The following is a 19,882-nucleotide window of genomic DNA, read 5'->3' on the forward strand; positions in this document are numbered from 1 at the left end:
TCTTCTTACTAATAAAATACCCTTTATTACTATTACTTGTTCTCATTCAGTACTTGGACCGCTAACACGTGAGTATTAGTACTATCATTTTGGTGCCGTCTATGGGGACCAGTACGAAATGTCATTGTAGACGCGTATCTGACCTCTATCATCATGTATCCGTTCATCATGTATCCGCTCAGAATGAGCAATAATCGATAGACCATTTTGAAAAAAACTTTAAAATTAAATTCACAAATAGGTTATTAGCCATAATGCAACTATAGAGAATATGGAATATGCACCTATATGCCCTCCCAAGTCTCCATGATGGTTTGATTTATTTGTTTGCAAAGGATGCAACAAAGATAGAATTCACCAATCAAATCTGATAAAGAATACATAAATGAAGCTTTGCACATAGACAATTTAAAGTATATTGTAGTAATGCTGAAAATCCAATATAAGATAAAATATTTTGCAGGTACACAAAAAATAATGTTAAATCTTCCAAGTCTTTGCTTAATTTGAATATAAATATTTTATTGTTTCTTCAATAAATAATAAATCATGATGAGCGACTGAGATCAATCATTACTTTTTTGTATGAGTACTCTATTCTCATTTGATTCCACATACACAGAACATAAACATTTCATCATTTGAGGATACTATCTAGTGAGATTATTAAGGATATTATCCAGTGAGATTATTTCTCTTTAATCCAATATTTCTGCCACAGGTCATAGTTATGCATTCTTTAAATATTTATTTTATGAAAAATTTGATATTCTTGCATTGATATACGTCAGAATACCGAATGATATTTTGATAAATTCTAAAGCACTAATTTAAAAATACACATTGGGCATTCGACTATTCGCACAATGCGAACTAGTTTCTTCATAAGTATCAAGTCATATATCTCTGATTAGGTTTATATTTTTTCATTAAAAGTATTACATTTCTATCTAAACTCGACACGTCTCACAAAAAAATCAGTAAGGCAACCTCAAAGGAGATTCACTTATAAAAAATAAAAAATTTCTACCATGTCATAAAATTATTGGATAAGGGTCGAATAAACCCCTCAACTATATACCAAAGTTCAATTAGAAACTCGAACTAAAAAAAAAAAAAAAAAACTTAAACTTGTTAGGGTCGAATTATGAACTACTGCCGGCAAATTATACCGTGGACTGCGGTCCACAATGTATTGTGGTCCAGACATCAAATATGTACTGCAGTTTCATTTCAACACAACTACAATATCATTTTGATATAACTACAGTTTCACTGGCCAATATACACTCAAATATGTGAAATTGTTATTCAATTTCATTTTGTATACACTGCAGTTTCATTTCAACACAACTACAATTTCATTTCAATTCAATTGCAGTTTCATTTGATAATATAATAAAAATAATACGTGAGACAGTGTCAGTTTAAGTACACTATAGTGTCTGTCGTTTTGAACTATGGTCCACAAAACTTTGTGGACCGCAGTCCACAATATAATTGCTGCTTGGCTGCCATGGCGGGCTTCTCCATCCAGGATGGAGAAGCCCGCCAAGGTTCTTCGTCGATGTCAATCAAGCTGCCATGGATGATTGCCATGCCAGCTTGCCAAGCTGCCATGGGTATTTATATGTATTTATTTATTTAAATTTTGTATAAAATAAATATTATTATTTTAATAAATAAATAAATATGTTAATTATGTAAATTTAACAAGTTTAAAGATCTAATTAGAAGTTTTTTAGTTTGAGGGTCTAATTATGCTTTGGTATATAATTAAAGGGTCTATTTCAATCCTTATCCTAATATATAATTATCTATTTATCTTTGTATTTACAAAAAATATCATTGCCATATTGGTTGTATGTTTGTAAATTTGGTGGGGTCGCAGCCAAAACCAGGCAGGAGCTAAGCTTAGGCTTAGCCAAACTAATTAATGAGAGATGAAAGCAATGACTTCACCTCACCTGTAAATGAATGCCTTAATTAGTTAATCCCAGTACGCAGATAGCTAAGGATATAAATTTGTAACACAAGGTCATGAGTTCAAACCCCAATCTTCTTAATAATAATTTACCGACTAAAATCACAACACAAAGTTTATCTAATACGCACCCACAATTTGCTGACTAAGATCACAACATCAAAGTTTATCTAATACACACCAGGCCACAGAGATAGTGAGTGAAGATCTCCCTCGTCGTCCAAAAAAAAAAAAAAAAAAAAAAAAAAATGCCTCAATCAAACTCTCACAACTCTTTCCATATGCTTTAATTTGCTCTATTGACTAATCTGTTCCTTCCCCAACAACAACTCCTCTTGAAGTTGAAGGTGAGATCAATCTGTTCCATGGAAACACCATCCAACATTCTCAGGAGATCAATCTTTACTTTTCTGCAGAAGTACCACTACTTCACCACCATTGCCACATTCTTAGCTTTCCCATTTGCAGCCTCAACTCTGTTGCTGCAATCTTTGCTCCCCTCCCAAATCCCAATAATCCATTCTCTTCTTCCTTCTTCTTCAATACTTTTCTCCATCCTCCATACAAAGCTTTCTCACACCATAGCCATATCTGTTCTTGCATTCCCTTCCACCCTTTCCTCCTTTCTCTTCTGCAAAGCCTCTGTGATTCATGCGCTGATGATGAGCACCAATCAAGAATGCCCATGGCCATCTTTTTCTTGTCTTTTCAAACTTCACATCCCTTTGATTCATACCCAAATCTGCAACTCCTTATTCACCCTCTCTTCCCTATTCATTGCCTTCAATCTGGCAGATTATGGATTGGGCCTTTCTTCCCTGTTTTTTTCCGCCATTGGAGCTCTGGTTTTCTCCTTAATCTGCAACCTGGCATTGATTCTATCAGCAACCCAGAAAAGGGGAGGCTTTACTGCACTTCTTAAGGCTTGTGTTCTGATCAAGACAAGGATTGCCACAGCACTATCATTAGCCCTCCCAATCAACGCCACCATGGCTGCAGTTGAAGCTCTGTTCCAATACAGAGTTGTGAGGGCTTATCATGATGATGGGGTTTTCTCAGCTGCTTTGGAGGGGTTGTTCATTGCATATCTGTACGCTCTTCTCATCGTACTCGACACCATTGTTGCCTACTTTTTCTTCACAACTTGTGAGGAACACAAAGATGGAAGGAAGAAGATTGCCCAAGATCAATCCTTAGCTTGCAGCTGCAGGAGTATAAAGATTGTTGAAGGCCTTCCCTGGTGAAAAGAATCAATTATTTATACTTTCAAACTGAGAAAATTTCACTTTTGGAGGCATGATTATGTAATTTTTATTACATTTGGTCCTGCCGTTCAATTTTCTGACCAAAAAGAGCATTGCATTTGCTTCTTCCGGAAGGAGTACTTCCAGCAATAGTTGATCGGTAGATTAGACGATAGGACTAAGTGTAATACAAGTTACATAGTCATGTATAATGGTTCAGGGACCAAAAGTGAAATTTACTTCTTTCAAGCTTTTACAAGTTACAATTTCACTTTTGTATAGTTTTCTTTGGACCAGATATATAATTCCAAATTTGATATGAAACTATCAACTTACAAGCTTTAAATTCAATTGTTTGGCTTCAGTTTCTTTTGCTAATAAGCTTTTATGCCACAAACTTCCAACACTTAATTGGATTATGGATAGGAGTTGCTAAATGGTTAGAGGCACTGCAGTTTCCCTTGACTTCTAGATCAGTTATTTTGTCCTTTTGATTGATTTTGTATTTGCTAAATACTGGTCATAATTGGTACAAACTACAAAGTTAGGGCGGCCATTCATTTCTTGGTATTGTAATTAGCATAGAATCAACGTTTTTCTTTAAAAAAAAAAAAATTCAAATACACCCCTACACATTGTAAAATAAAAGAGCAACTAGGTCCATGACCTTTAAAAATGTACATGAACTTATTAAAATCAATTACATAAGTCCTATTTATCGTTGGTTACGGATAAAATTTCAATGACTTGACATACAGACCACCGTTGATCGACACACACCACCATTGATTATCTTGGTTTAAAAAAAAAAAAAAAAAAAAAAAGGCGACCTTCAGGCTACAAGCATCGCCTTCTTCTTCAATGACAATGACGATTACCGATTTAATAGTCAAACCCTAACTGAAACTTAATTACCGGATATTACCGGTAAATAATCAATTACTGAGTCAAATGCATCAAAAAAACAAATTTATTTAATTACACATTTTTTAAGTTCGACAATCTAATTACTCTTTCATATAATGTTTAGGGGCCTATTGACTCTTGTTTTTTTTTTTTTTTGAAGGGTTGGTTAGATTGGAATATAAGATAGCATTTACCAAACCTTAGCCTAAAACTGATGTCAATACAATGCAGTGCAGGCACGTAGGAACATATATTACTGCAAAAGAGAGTTTTAGCCGTTCAAGTAAAGTAAACCCCACCAAAACCCGGCCGGATTCATTCTTACATCACAGACAAGACTTTCAGTTCCATTGGATAAAGCAACTACCATACTACTCTAGAGCCAGAAAGTGAAACCAAAGTTGACAACTTAACCAACAAAATATTGTATTAATACTTGACATGATCACAAAAATATATGTTCAGAAAAAGAATTAGCATATAGTAAAAGAAAGAGACATCTAATCTGCCAGCCTATGCTTTGATACATCAGTGTTACACTAACACATCCTATCTCCCTACTACCCTACTCTACCCTCTGCTAATTTCTGTACAACAAATTTCGTGGTCAATTCCCACCAAATTCTTTCATGGACAGGAACCTCTCCTATGTTACAATGAATTAATCAAAATATTGAATCTAGATACAGTGCTATGTTTTATACAAGATTCATGGATACCTTCAGGTCTTCCACTTTACAGTTTTGATGGAAATACCTCAGGTGTCGAGTGCAGAAACCTGTCCGACCATGGCATATGGAAGGTGATTCATCAAATCAATAACAAAATTTACACTCTGAAAAGCACGCACTCTCTTTAGTTTTATTTTGAGAAGCTCTCTTGGTCGAAGCACTTGACATGACTTCCAGGAGTCGTTGCGTGATGGTTTGACTTGTCTGCAACCGGCTACTATCCAAAAATTGCACCGGCATGTGATTCTGCTTCCCCAGTTGAGCCATTAACAGCACTTCAGGTTTACAAGCCTTAGAAATGCACTTCATACCTTGACTTCCACAAAGCCAAAGTCCTTACCTAAGTACTGGAGGTTTTGTGCAATGAGTGCCACAAGGCAATGAAGACAGATTGTCTGATACCATAAATTCCTCGGGCAGGAAGACATTAAACAATTCTCATCCTTTAGGACCTTTCTTTGTAAGGTTAATTCCTTTAGCATTCTCCATTTCAGCCTCCTTCTGAGCTTTCTTCTTTTCTAATTCAGCCTGTTTCAAGTTCTCCTCATGGGCTTTTTTAAACAACCTCACAAAGTTTAAGAGAGTTGCAGTAACTGCATAAATCATCAAACACCAATCAAATTAGAATCAGCACTCTGTCTCTTTGATGTCATAATTGACACAAAAGTGGCAAAATCACGAAACTGTACTGACTGATACATACAATACATAGACCACAATCAATAGAATGAGAAAAGAGGAATCAAGAAAGCATCATTTAAAACTAGACATTTTGGGTACTAATGATATCATAGGTTCAGGGTGAATTGATTTCCACTCCTTGTTTTTTGGTTAGCAACTTCATTTCTCTTCCACTAGAGCTATGAACCACTTGATAAAGCTATACTGTTATGAAATAGTACTCTGTAAACAAGGAAGAAAATGTTTGAACTTTGAAGTCCTAGTTTTAATATACTATAAGAGTAGAGGACAGTACAAACATTTATGATGTGATTCTAATCTTCACTTGTACTTGGACAACTTCCATAAGATCAAAAGTATATATAAAAAAAATTCATGAATCCTGGTTACCAGAATATGAAGATAAAGAATTACTTCATGGAAAGAGCCTCCTCTATTGTCACATGCTAAATAATATTCTTATTAATAACCATCACCTATATGTTATGGCATCAGCACTATCTATGAGACTATGACCATTGACTACATAAACAAATATGCATAAAAATGTTAGCACATTTTCAACAATGTTTGAGAATAATTATGCAGGCTCTCCAACACTATTTTCAATTTAGTTCATGACTATTTTTGGGCTATTTTCTCCATCACTTATCATCAATTTCAGACAATATTGTAAAAAGAAGAGTGAAAAAGAAAGATGATCCGGGTTTGACCAGGCTACTATGAGTTGTTGATTGAACTAGTCCTGTCCGTTTGGAAACCTGGAAAATGATTTCCAAGAAATGGCTCGTTTTCCAGAAAATATTTTAATTTTTTGGTGTTTGGCTGAAGGTCAGAAAACTAGTTTTCTGTTTAGCTAAAAGTTAAACTTTTGTATTTTTCCTGTTTGGTTCATTTTCTAGAAAAATGAACATATTATTTGTTATAATAAGTGGGGTGGTGGTGGTGGTGATGGTGGTGGTGGTGGTATTGGTGGTGGTGGTGATGGTGATCATGATGGGGATGGTTGTGTGATGGTGGTGGTGGTGGTGGTGGTGTTGGTGTTAGTGGTGGTGATGGTTGGGTAGTGGTGTTGGTGTGGTGGTGATTGTGGTGGGTGTGGTAGTGGTGTGTTGGTAGTGGTGGGAATAATAATAATCTGAAAATTAGAAAAGAGATGAGAGAGAAGATAAACATGGAAAATAAAGAATCCGGAAAATGTCTTTAAACTAAAAATCTAGGAAGACATTTTCTGCCAAATTGAATCTTTTTTCCGTGGACCAGAATCAATATTTTCCTGCAACTCTATTTTCCTTGAATACCCAAACACAGGAAAATCCGGAAAATAACTTCCGGAAGTCATTTTCTGAGTTTCCAAACGGACCTAAGAGAATCAGGTCCGTTCAGTCCTCTTAAGAAGAGGTTTTCAATAAGTTTTGATACAGCCCTATTTCTATTTACAGAAAGATCCCAAGTGGAGAATGTGAAAATGTCAATCCTAGTTGTGTTTGATATATTAATTGTTGTAAATCACATAACTACATAAGATCCAAGTCATCCAACAAATGGAAATCTTCAAAACTCATGAAGGCACAGCTAGATTTCCTCAGTTTATAAATGATCTTCGAGATAGGAAATATGTTACAAATCTAACCTTGCTCAAATGGGCAGCGGGCAGGATCCTCACCAAAATACAGTGCCAGTGCATCTGCATTCCTGCCCTGTGCATCAAGTACAGAGATTCGATACCACAGAAGAAAATTAGATCTAATTATGCAAAAAATAAAATAAAAATAAAATATTGAGTAAAGGAAAATGTTTGAGTTTACCGCTGTGGAATATAAATTCGTCACAGACGACACCTCTGTTTCAGCAACTCCAACGAATTCTTTTAGTGTCTGTTTATTAAGGGTGTGAATGAGGAAACTAATTAGAATTAATCTGAATGCTGAAATCATTTTCCTGTAATATGGCTTAGAAGATTGTTTGCCATTGAAGACGGCGCTTAAAAACAAGTTGCAGCTGAATGTGGAATTAAAAACTATTTCTGTGATACCTTCCGAAAAATTTCAGATACAGGGCCATCAGTTTCAGATGTAGCTAGTTCCTGCTTTACTTTTTCCAATCCCTTGATAATTGCTTGCATTTCCTCTGCTAAAGATTTCAATTGTATCTGAAGGCCCAAATCAATTTTTAGTAAATTCTAGTGATTCCCTAAATTTTTCTGTTTCTGTTAATCATAAACAAGAGATTAAATACTAACCTTTGATGCAGCTTCTAGGCTTACAAAATCCACATGAAAGTCCAGAAGTGCGGGTGACCTTGAAGCAAAAGCCTAATAGAAGAGAAAGGGATTAAACAACAGCCTCCACAGCACTTAACACCAATTAGAGTGAGCAAAAAAAAAAAAAAAAAAAAAAGAGGGTGGAGGTGATAAATTCGAAAACTGAAACACATAAATGTACAAAAAACAACAATCTGCAGAATTAGAACGTGAAGTCTGGAAATCAGAAGGCAGATCCTATACATTTTGAGAATACGCATAACAAGGTTAGTAAACAGAACCAAGTGAACCCTTTAGTACAAGCTACAGAACTCGTAAATGATGGTTATATGATTGGTAAACATGCTTCAATCCATTTTACTCATATACACAATCATCTAAGTATTAGAAGACGGCCTTAAAATGATTATTAAAGATATTGCTCACATATAAGACAAAAACTATAATTTAGACACCCTATGTAGGTATACATATGCCAACATCACAGACTGATAAAAACCTTGCAATGTTTGAAACATGAATAGGGCCAGAAGTCATGAATCTCTTTTGCATACTAATTTTCTATATCATTATCCTAAAACCATATGCAAGTAAGTTGCCAGTGATCATTTTAGGGAAGGAACTTCTCCAAATGCTACCTTTAAGGACAACCAAATCATATTGAAAATCTTTTGCATACTAATTTAAGGGAAGTAACTTTTCCAAATGCTACCTTTCAGGGACAACCAAATGAACTCCACAAACAAATAAGTAATTACACATGGACTAATGCTATATCTTTATTTGGCCATAATTTGCTTGTGATCATCATTATAATTTTTTAGGCAAGTAAATCTACCAAATGCTACCTACCTCTTAGGACCAACCAAATAAACTCAGAGTCACAGCCAAATAGAACTACTAGTTACACACAGACCACTGCTTTCATTTAATTGGCAATGTGGATACTCCCTCTGTTATACTGTCTGGTAGGAATAATGAGAAGTGCTCAATCTGTTTTTAATTTGTACTAGTTAATTTAATTTTAACAAATAATATTCATATATTTGGAAGCTACATTCAAAGCTCTACTAAGTACTAAATACTGAAGATCAATTTTTAAAATTCTAAAAAAATATATATCAAAGAGAGGACAAAGAAGAATGTGCCTGGCTGTCAAAAAGTAAACAGGGGGGACAATGGGGCAAAGGGAGTAATTGAATCACAACTTCATGGATGCCCAAAGAGCCTTTCCATATAATAGCCCAAATACCAGAAGTTCTGTGCATATTTGATCCTAACCTACGCAAACTCTTTTCAATGTTAAAGTCTCACTTTCCCAACCCAAAGACTTCTGCAACGGTTCATACACATTAAACTCCATGGCATAATGCTATCAAAACAAGGACACCAACACTATGTTGAATCCAGATGAATCCCAATTCAGCTGTAGTGCCACATAGTATAACATCAAACAATCCTAAAGCCAAATTCACCTTGGCATAACTAAACAGGCTTCAACCATCATTCACCATTCCTTTCTCCAGTAGATAATTCGTAATACAATGCTTCAATTGAGAAAATGAAAATGCACCAACGAAAAAGTTGATGCAATATCATACTCATATTTCAATAACATATATCCAAGAGATTTTTTTTTTTTTTTGCAGAAATCTACAGAAATTTCCTGGTCTCAGTATTTGATATATTTGATATCAATGACATCATTCTTTTGCATGAATAGCATAAGCGAAAAATTAATTAATTAATAATAATAATAATAATAATAATAATAATAACAATAACAATTCATCACACAAATAAGAAGCTGGGAAACTAAGATTTGAGCATTACCTTACAAAGGTAATGCATGAGTGTCATCTTGTTGTTAGTGGCACGAGTATCAGTAAGTTTTAAAAGACTGTCCAATTTAAATCCAACAGCAGATCCTGGAGAAAGGTAGATATATTGAACTTAATTCTGATGGTATACTGTAAAAATTGACTGTATAGAGTATAAAATCAGAGATTCAGAGCAGCTGATTAAAGTCCAAGTATAAAATAAATAATTTTTATTAGATGATTGCAATGTTTTTAATTTCTTTTGATATTTTTACAATATCACTGGTTTTACTATGTTGTAGTTTCTCAATTATTCAAAACAGTGTTTGGTAAAAAGGGATCACTCTCACTTTTATTTTTCAGGATATATAGATCCAAACTGCTATAAATTGGAACTCAAATTACTAAATTTACAGAAAGGAAGCATATAGTAATTCACTTTACCAATTTATCTGACAATTAACTGTGCATTTATTTCCAAGTAAATTGGACCACCATGACACGATTGTTGATTTAAGCAATCACTTCTTTTTTTCTGTTAGGGTTTTTTTTTATAACGTGGATGCATTTAAACAGCCTCATAATCTATAATCATCAAATAACAGTATTGCTTTGTAGAGCTCATCTTGTGCATAACAGTTGTAAGTTTGAACAGCCTAATAGACACACCCCCCCCCCCCCCCCCCAAAAAAAAAAAAAACAAAACAAAAAACAAAAACAAAGCAAAACAAACAAAGATAGCAAAATAAAAAGAATAAAAAGAAAATGGTGTGTCAGATAAATAATATATAAAATGATAAGAAAGAAAATGCTTCACTACTTCTCAGAGCCTTAAATAAATGAGACCCTCTCAGTGTAGATATTAATACCTCTGGCAGTTCCCTGGTTCAATGTGTTTCCAAGTTGTAATATTCTCCTCATGACTTCCTTCAGTTTGTAAGAATTCCGGACCTGCCCTTGCAAAAGTTAATTATAGAAAAGTAGAACTTAAAGAAGTATGCATGTGGTGACTGGATGGGGTGGGGGGGGGGGGGGGGGGGCGGGCATAATACAAATGGAAGTACAATTTTTTAAAAAATAAAATAAAACCCAACATCAATGGAATACCTCTTCACAAGCAGAGTTCACAGTGTTCAGACTTTTTCTGAAATCTGAGACCTAACAAAAGAGCCATGATTAGCCAACAACAAAATCCAGGACTTCAGAAAACTATAGATGTGTAAAAACCTGTGAGTTGAATTGAATCTTGAAGAGAAAAACTCTCAATTTTGATTCCACGCGTGGCACCTTCATCAGTTCCAGAAAAAACTGAAAGATCCAAAATAAATAAATAAAATTAAGAACATATAATGCCCATAATCTAATAACAACACATTCAAACTCTATAATAAATATATAGATCAAGTAGTTTAAACTCCAGTGATATAGATCAATCATCATATGCACTTGTAGACAATTAATCAAACAGAAATAAATATATATATATATATATATATATATACACACACACACACACACACACATATATGTAACTGCTCTGCTCCCCCCCCCCCCCCCCACCCACCCATTAGATTATGGGCATTATATGTTCTTAATTTTATTTATTTATTTTGGATCTTTCAGTTTTTTCTGGAACTGATGAAGGTGCCACGCGTGGAATCAAACTCTATAATAAATATATAGATCAAGTAGTTTAAACTCTAAACAGTGATATAGATCAATCATCATATGCACTTGTAGACAATTAATCAAACAGAAATAAATATATACACACACACACACACACACACACACATACATACATATATGTAACTGCTCTGCTTCCCCCCCCCCCCCCCACCCCACCCCAACAAAAAATAAAACCAACCGTGTAGCACTAGCACTTCTTGTTCTTTCTATTCCGTCCCATATTCACATTCCATTCAGGGATAGACAACTAATACTAATCAAGACAAAAGGTGAAGTAGTCATCATTTGACCAATCGGCTGACTGCCCGTGCCCATCCATTTTTCTAGCCCTAAATGGAATGGCTCTCTTAGTTATGCTGCGCCCTGGCCTGAGTTCCCACGTCCGCTTTTATCCACTCGAAACACCACAATAAGCTGGCTTTGCCAACACAACATTAGGGCCACCTCCTTCATTCTATGCTGACCCCAGCCAGGGCTGTCTTTTTGGGAAGGCCATTCCCACTGTGCTCACAGCCCGGCTAGCCTGCTACTGGTAATGGGAATTCTCCCATTCCCTGGTCAAAGACTTAGTTGGATGCGGGATCTACTCCACAAGGAGCAATATGGACATAGATGATATCATCACGACCCCTCTTTTCATACTGCTAGGGATGTTTAACGCCACTTCACCAACTGGCATTACTTGCTTTAAATGAATTATATATATATATATATATATATATATATATATATATATATATATATATATATATATATATATATATATAGATTATTGTAGATAAAATAAGGTTTTCATTGGATAGGATGCTATTTCTGACGCAAGGATTTTTTTTTTCTTTGTACTTAACGATTCGAGTAGCAGCATATTAAGAATATACGTAGAGCAGTCTTCTCATGTCATTTCCATAAGTGCATGCAATCACATTCTTCATACCTTTCCCATGTATAAAAGAAATTGCAGTAAAAAGGAACAAGAAGCAGATAATCATACTTGCACAATATTCAGCTAGATTCTATAAACTACACATCCTAAATAAAGACAGCAAACAACATGGAATAAATGCATCAAAACTATGCATTAGCTTCCAAACATCATATTAACTCAAAAATTAATATATAGTATACTACAGAGTATCTAGTAAAAAGGAACAAGAAGCAGATAATCATACTTGCACAATATTCAGCTAGATTCTATAAACTACACATCCTAAATAAAGACAGCAAACAACATGGAATAAATGCATCAAAACTATGCATTAGCTTCCAAACATCATATTAACTCAAAAATTAATATATAGTATACTACAGAGTATCTAGTAACATACCTGTTCACATTTCCCCAGATTCTCCTTGTCACCAGTGTAATTCTATGCAGCAGTAATAGAAAAATTCAAAAATCAATAGGCATTCATACAGAAAGATGGTAAGGCAAATAAATGTATTTGTGTGTGCTGAAGACACTAGAACTTAAGACCAGTTAATTCACCTTAAGAAGTTCAATTTCTTCTTTTGTAGGACAAAACTTAATTAGATTTTCTACTGTATCAGCATCCAATATTGACTCATCCATAGCCAATGCAGCAGCCTGCATGAGTAAGTCCATGGAATTGGAAATAATAATAATAATAATAATAATAATAATAATAATAATAATAATAATAATAATAATAATAATAATAAACATGATTTCTAAAGAAGCAATTGAGAATAAAAATAAAAGGACCCAAAGAACCTCTTTCTGCCTTTCTCGTGCAAGAATAAAGATAACCTTAATAAGTCAATAGTAAAATATGCATCTTTAAGTTCTTTTTCTAATATTTAACATGGCAATAGTAAATTATTCTACCAGTAGAGTAGTAGTTGGCAAAAGTTGATCATTGGCATAACACAATGACAAACATTAAGAAGCTCAAAGATAGTGCTGTATGTGGAAGATGAGGACACACAGCTTTTGTATCCAAGTCCCTCCTAGAGAAGTTTGGACTGTGTCTTTAACCACCACTATACCAAAACTCAAAGCATTTGTTATAAAGATTCACAAAGATTTATAGTTCGTGACAAAGAGAATAAAAATATTTAAGGAAATTTTGCATTCATATATCCCCAGAGTACACTTAGAAGGCATGTTAATCAACAATACATGTTTGGGAAACATCTTATCATATAAGTTGCAAAATTTTAATGAACTATAGAGCTTCATTCTCCAAGAGTCCAAGGTACCAACTAAAGAAGGGAAAGAAATGAAATCCTCATGAAAAAATCATAAAGATTTCCTAATAAACATTAAACTCAAACATAAACTAGTGAACCTAATGGTGCATCCAACTCATAAGGCACTAAACAAAATCTTCCAGACGTCTATAATAAGAATTTTTTGCAGAAGCCAACAATTATAAGCTTATCTTTTCAATAAAAATAAATAAACACATCTCATAAAGCCTGCTCTGAATGAATAACAAATGTTTAAAATATAAATAGTCACAAACTAACCATCATGTCTGGAAGTGGCATCTTGACTTTTGTGAGCATAATTTCAGTGTTATTGGCCCTTCTTAAGTCAATCTACCAAAAAAAAAAAAAAAAGACAGAGCAGCATGAACAACACAAAAAAACTGCAAATTGACCCTAGAAAAGGTAAAAGAAACAATTGATGGAGTAATTATCCTCTAAGCTACCCAATTGAATCCATCCAAAAGAAAAAATTAAAAACTAATAAAATAAAAATAAAAATATGGAAAAAAGTAAAACTCAAACAGAAAAAGTAAAAAATGTTCGAAAGGCTTTTTACTTCTGATTATTATAATTTACAAAAATTACTTCAGAAGACACATCTGATTAACTTATATTTCCTTCTGTCTAACAAGAGATGCTAAATCAACCAGTTATAACCAATGTGTAGCCCTCCTTATATAGGTTTAGGTGATAAAGTCTAACCTGTATCTGGGAAGCTTATTTATTCCTTTAGACCTTAAGTAAATACTCAATCAAATATTATAGTGGTTAACAAACCCATCCATTCATAAGAAACTACAATTGCAAACAACATTTAATAATCTCATAATTACATGTCATATTCTACTTTGTGACAAGTTCAGTATTGCTTAGTGCTTATGTATAAGTATGATATATCATTTGGAAAAAGCACAACTACTCTTGAAACAACTGCTGCCTTTATGAACCTAAATGTTCATCATTCACAGAGAACAGCTTGCAACTTTGTCCAATTAATCATAATCATATACGCATGAAAACTCTGAATAGTTTAAACAGGTGAAAAGTGCTCTATGTGCATGCATGCTGTAGAGAGTGTCACTTAAGAGATCTCATAGAGAGATACAGTTAAAAATTAGTCCACCAAAAAGGTGCATAACTGCCCAAGAAAAAGGATTGTAAATCACAAGGAACCCATCATAATGACACACAAGTGGATACAAGGAAACAGAACCACCCATTCTTAAAAGTTGATCTCTTCAACAAATGAGTTAACTTTATGTACTCGTATCTTATTACCAAATGAACCCTGTCAGGCTTGGATCCAAGAGACTTCCGTCGCCCTCCAGATTTGTCACCTTTATCTGACTTCGGGACTATGGCAGAGAAAAGAGTCTCAAGTTCTGAAACATCAAATTCCGGTGCTCTGCATGAGAAAAAAATATCAATAAATTCGTGAGGTTAAAAGAACAATATATATTGTAAATGTCAACAATGCAGATGAATACATTTGAGGTTCTCCATTTCTCTGTAATTCCTCCCACAAGCTTCCTTGTACTGCCCTGGATACCTTACTCCAATGCAGTGGCTTCAAGTTAGATCTTCGAGCGGCTCCTGTAGGAGGTCCTCTCCCATAAAGTCCACGCCCTCTAGCTGAAGAAAGACCTCTCCCAGGTGGAGGAGGTGCACCACCTGGAGGTCTAGGAGCTCCTGGTGGTGGTGGAGGGCCCGGTGCTCCGAGTGGTGGACGACCCCCTGGAGGTGGTGGGGGTGGTGGACGACCCCCTGGAGGTGGTGGGGGTGGTGGTGCGCCTCCGTGGGGTGGTGGAGGTGGCGCTCCTCCTCGGACTGGTGGAGGCGGTGGAGGTGGTGCTCCTCCTCGGACGGGTGGAGGCGGCGGAGGTGGTGCTCCTCCTCGAACTGGTGGAGGCGGCGGAGGTGGTGCTCCTACACGGACTGGCGGAGGCGGTGGAGGTGGTGCTCCTCCACGGACTGGCGGAGGTGGTGGAGGTGGTGCTCCTCCACGAACTGGCGGAGGGGGTGGAGGTGGTGCTCCTCCACGAACTGGCGGAGGCGGTGGAGGTGGTGCTCCTCCACTGCTTGGTGGAAGCAGAGGAGGTAGTGCACCTCCCCGGCTTGGTGGAATGGGTGGGGGAAGAAAAGCCCCAGGCAATGGAGGAGGTGCGGGAGGAGGAGCCCCGCGCAATGGAGGAAGTGGGGGAGGAGGACCTCCCACTTGTGGAGGAGGTGGGGGAGGTGGAGGTGGAGCTCCCCGTGAAGAAGGTAGTGGAGGAGGTGGGGGAGGTGGAGGTGGAGCTCCCCGTGAAGGTGGTAGTGGAGGCGGTGGAGGAGGTGAAGTACCAAGTGAAGGTAATGGGGGAGGAAGAGGGGGTGACATTGGAGCACCATGTGAAAGTGGTGGGGGGGGAGGAGGTGGCGGTGGTGGTGGTGGACAACTTTGTGAAGGCAGCGGTGGGGGAGGTGGAACACCCTGTAAAGTTGATGGGAAATTTGCAGGACCTGACACAAACAAAGGAGTACTTCTAAACATAGGAGGAGGAGGAGGAGGTGGTGGAGGTGGAGGAGGGGCAGTAGGTGGTGGATATGAAGGTCCTCCAACACTAGCAGATTTAACTGTAGATGCTGCAGATGGTGGAGGAGGGGGCGGTGGTGGAATTGGCACAGACTTAGGCAGTGCCACAGAAGAAGCTACATTAGCCCAGCTTGTTGAGGTAGTGGGTGCAGGTGGTGGAGGAGGAGGAGGTGATGATGAAGTAGAGACAACAATGCGTGTAGAAAACAGGGGCAAGGGAGGTGGAGGGGGTGGTGGAGGAGGAGGATGACTATTGGTAGAAACTGTTACGCTGTGGCTTTCTTGTTGAGGCAAATATAGATGTGGAGAAGATGCTGAGACACCACTCCCTTCTACCTGCACACATGGGTCTTGAGATGATGAGGAGCCGGTATCTTGTAGGTCTTGGCACTCAACTGGAGGAGAAGTGGAAGAGGGAGTTAATGCTGCTTGAGACATTGATGTGTCAGATGATGGAGGACAAGAAGACTGTTTTCCCTGTGCACAACCAGCTGCTTCAGCAGTACCATTCACTGAAGCAGTAGAAGCCGTAGAAGTACGAGGAGATGCAGACCTTGATTTCCCACCTGACTGAGAATCCTTAGCAAGTGCAAATGCAGGTGGAGCACTGTTATACCTTGATGGTGGGTATGATACATGCATTGAATTGGTATAAGAGCCTTTATTAGGAGGGATCCATCGAGATACTACATTTGGCTTAGCCTGTCTTGAAACGTTTCCCTGAGATTCTTGTTGTTTAGATTTGTTTTTGGCAGTGGTATCTGATGAAGGTTTTGGGTTTGCTAACTGCTGTTTCTTTGAAGCAGTGACAGGTGCATTCTCAGACTTTTGTTTATTACTATCACCTCCAGTCTTCTCTTCTGAACCTTGCCTTTCTAGCTTCTTTTGTGTGAGTGCAGTTTCCCCATTTTGCTTATTCTCCACTTCTACTGATTTATCACAAACACCCGAAACTACTGAATTAGATTCTCCATTACCAGAATCATTGAGAATCACATCAGAGGAATCTAACACAACATACTCCTCACCCATAATGTTGACACCTGTTTCAGGATTATTAGAATCTATCCTAATATCATGCCTCTGATTTCCTTCTTCAGATGCGCAATCTTGAAAAGAGTGGTGCTCTGATTCCTCCTTCCATACTACTCCATCACTCTCATCATCCTCCCTGCTCTCTTGCGCATGGGTATCAGAATCACCCCTTACATCCAGCACATCAACTGCACTACTAAATATCTCTTCCACCTCAAAAAACTCCTCAGGTGAGGCACTCTCTGTCTCATTCCCATCTTCATTTGGTGCTTCTGTTGGTATAATAGGTCGAACAGCATCCGCATCCGAAAAGAGTACCTGATACAAAAGTGAGCATGCTTCAACTCCTACAGCTTTGGTTAAATGTGAAAGGAAGATAAAGAAAGAAACCAACCTCTGCCTTAAAGTCCCTAGAAAACTGCTCTTTTGCATCCCACAAGACATCAACATCATCACGGGTTAACATCAAAACATTTGACCTTATAAAAGCTGTGTGAAACATGACCCTGAACATCATTTCTTCCCTTGCTAGATCATCGTCCAAATGTATGCACTCAACAACGATGTCCCCCTGGACACGGCAGTGAATATCTATTTTAACTAGCTCACATTCTACCTGCAGTATGAGGTCAGCAGAAAACTTAAGAGTTGAGTTAATTAGTCTTTGACTCTGAAATTCTCGAACTTTAGCATTACCTGTCGGTAGAGTCGAGAATGCTTTTTTGTAGTTGGAGTTGCAAAAAGGAGCTTGGAACTCCTGTTAGATGTAGTTGAAGAAGGATCCTGACCATAAACACGAACTACTGGTCGGCAGCCCCTTCCACCTTCATATAGAGGGATGAGCCTAAGTATGATACAATCTAAAGCTAGAGGTGTGTCTGATGGTGGCCAATCTGAACCAAGATTTCTCCTAGAGATATACTGAAGATATCTAAGCTGGGATGGCTGCGGATTCAATGGAGACAAAAGATGAAGAAGTTCTCTAGGTGCTTGTTTGTATACCATTTCAAGTGTCTTCTGCTCACCACTGTACTGTTTTCTGTACAAAAGAAGACCTGCAAGCATGAAGGCCAGCACAGGCCATCCTCCCCTCTCACAGTGCATCAACAGCACATTTTGCTGACCTTCAAGTGACAACCAACTCTCACTAGACCGCAAAAAGTGGTGGATCATTTCCAATGGCAAAAGTGGACACCCTTCATATTGCCGAGGATAATCCATGACAGTCATATCATACTGAGACAAGATGTCAGATATTTGGCTTCTCCTATCCCCTTCTCTGAAGTTAAAAACCATGAAAGATGCATCTGGATAGTGGTCTTGTAGCTGAGCTACAATCCCACCCATGTAAGATTTATACTCATCTTCATCTAGTACATCAGTGGAAAAGCAGCAATCGAACACTGCAAATAAAATAGAAATAAATAAATAGCCTTCAAAACAATATCAGATCAATGAGTTCTAATTATGGCACTCTTAATTAACATCATCCACCAAGTTCACAAATACCAGCAAGGGAAGCAAATGCCAGATTACTACATTAGCTGTGCCTTCAAACACCATTTACTAGCGCCCCCTCCCACCCCAATACTTAGATGCCAAAATCATCCCAAGTTGAAGAACAACAAATTTTCAGCACTTTCCTCTCATATGACAAAAAATTGCCCAACCTTTTAGTTAACTTGTTTTACATTCAGCTAAGAAATAATAGATACATCCACGTTCAAGTTGTGATTTAAGTACTAGTAAATGCAGCTTGCCCTAAACAACACTATATAAATCCATAACCAAAGTTAACAAAATTGAGCAAAGCGGAGCTGAATTTCAACAGAAGTCAAATAGGCAACTCTAAAATGAGACCCTCAAAAAAATCCAACACCCATCAACCGCACTTAAACTCAGCAAACAAAATTCAGCACAAGAAATGGACAGAATTTTAAAAATAAAATCATACCGTAGACCCGTTCCGAGATTTCAAGAAGCCGATCCGGCGGCTTCCGGTAAAAGAAACGCCTGAACAGCGCCATCTAGTGGCGCTGTTTCTCCTACGATCGGATCCAAAACCCTGCAATTCACTCAACAGATCTCTGCCAATTCCCTAAATTTTGCAAGTGCAACAATCACAAAACCCACCTAAAACTCAGCTGCAGAACTACAATCAACTTAAACACAAACTACAGCAGTCCAGAAAACCCCAGACTACAGCCTTGCTTGAAACTTCCCAATACCACACTGCAACTCCAACTCTAGAGAGAGAAATGACAGCGTGGAGCGAGGAAGAGGGATCAAAATGAAAGAAGACTTTCAAATTAGGGGTTTGAGAGGGTAAGAAAAAGGAAAGTCAATAAACTGATGGGATTTGATTGTCGCCATTGTTTTAGAAAACGTCACATGCTGTGAAGAGAGAGAGAGAGAGAGATCAGAGAAAGAAAGAGAAACGTAGTGGACTGGAAAAGGTGAAAATGGTGTATTTTGGAAGAGTATGACCCGGATCCACATTATGGACCGTTTCCCCGGCCCGGATTTTGCTGGATGTTTACGGGATTTGGCTGGCTGGCTAGATTAATGGTCTGGTGTCTACGTACACGTGGAGTATGCCGACAGACAAGTGCTGACGTGTAAGAGAGAGAGATTTTGTGTGCACAAACCGCAAGAGGAGACGTTACGAGAAAATTAATGAAATCCAAAGAAATAAAAAAACAAATCTACTTATTTTTTTAAAATT

General features: G+C 37.3%; 2 protein-coding genes across 11 annotated transcripts; one reads left to right on the forward strand and one right to left on the reverse strand.

Annotated features, from left to right (window-relative positions):
• The first annotated feature begins 2,349 nt into the window (after window positions 1-2,349).
• On the forward strand, window positions 2,350-3,228 carry LOC109193516. The gene has a single exon (XM_019344358.1). The coding sequence runs from the start codon at window positions 2,350-2,352 to the stop codon at window positions 3,226-3,228; it is 879 nt and encodes a 292-aa protein (XP_019199903.1).
• A 1,307-nt stretch (window positions 3,229-4,535) lies between these two features.
• LOC109193548 (formin-like protein 20) lies at window positions 4,536-19,608 on the reverse strand. 10 transcript variants are annotated; one of them, XM_019344392.1, is made up of 18 exons: window positions 19,112-19,607; window positions 17,854-18,560; window positions 17,552-17,773; window positions 15,828-17,475; window positions 15,038-15,713; window positions 14,829-14,955; window positions 13,809-13,880; window positions 12,805-12,903; window positions 12,644-12,685; window positions 10,857-10,937; window positions 10,737-10,787; window positions 10,499-10,580; window positions 9,643-9,737; window positions 7,789-7,860; window positions 7,582-7,698; window positions 7,355-7,423; window positions 7,180-7,246; window positions 4,536-5,458 (listed from the first exon to the last, which is right to left on the reverse strand). In XM_019344392.1, the coding sequence occupies exons 1-18, from the start codon at window positions 19,182-19,184 to the stop codon at window positions 5,304-5,306; spliced, it is 4,455 nt and encodes a 1,484-aa protein (XP_019199937.1). In that variant the 5' UTR covers window positions 19,185-19,607; the 3' UTR covers window positions 4,536-5,303. The 10 variants fall into 10 exon arrangements, 8 of the variants coding, with proteins under 8 accessions (XP_019199937.1, XP_019199935.1, XP_019199934.1 ...); XM_019344390.1 differs by having other exon boundaries at window positions 15,780-17,475; XM_019344389.1 differs by having other exon boundaries at window positions 15,038-15,306; window positions 15,337-17,475.
• Window positions 19,609-19,882: the final 274 nt, after the last annotated feature.

Source organism: Ipomoea nil, unplaced genomic scaffold (genome assembly GCF_001879475.1).
Source record: "Ipomoea nil cultivar Tokyo-kokei standard unplaced genomic scaffold, Asagao_1.1 scaffold1895, whole genome shotgun sequence".
NCBI classification, from domain to species: domain Eukaryota; kingdom Viridiplantae; phylum Streptophyta; class Magnoliopsida; order Solanales; family Convolvulaceae; genus Ipomoea; species Ipomoea nil.

Coding starts and splice junctions, on each gene's coding strand:
- LOC109193516 (XM_019344358.1), top strand. CDS start 2,350: ATGGAAACACCATCCAACATTCTCAGGAGATCAATCTTTACTTTTCTG.
- LOC109193548 (XM_019344387.1), bottom strand. CDS start 19,184: ATGGCGCTGTTCAGGCGTTTCTTTTACCGGAAGCCGCCGGATCGGCTT. Junction 7,699..7,788: donor GCCTAGAAGCTGCATCAAAG/GTTAGTATTTAA, acceptor TTGGGCCTTCAG/ATACAATTGAAATCTTTAGC. Junction 5,459..7,179: donor CCGCTGCCCATTTGAGCAAG/GTTAGATTTGTA, acceptor TGATTTATGCAG/TTACTGCAACTCTCTTAAAC.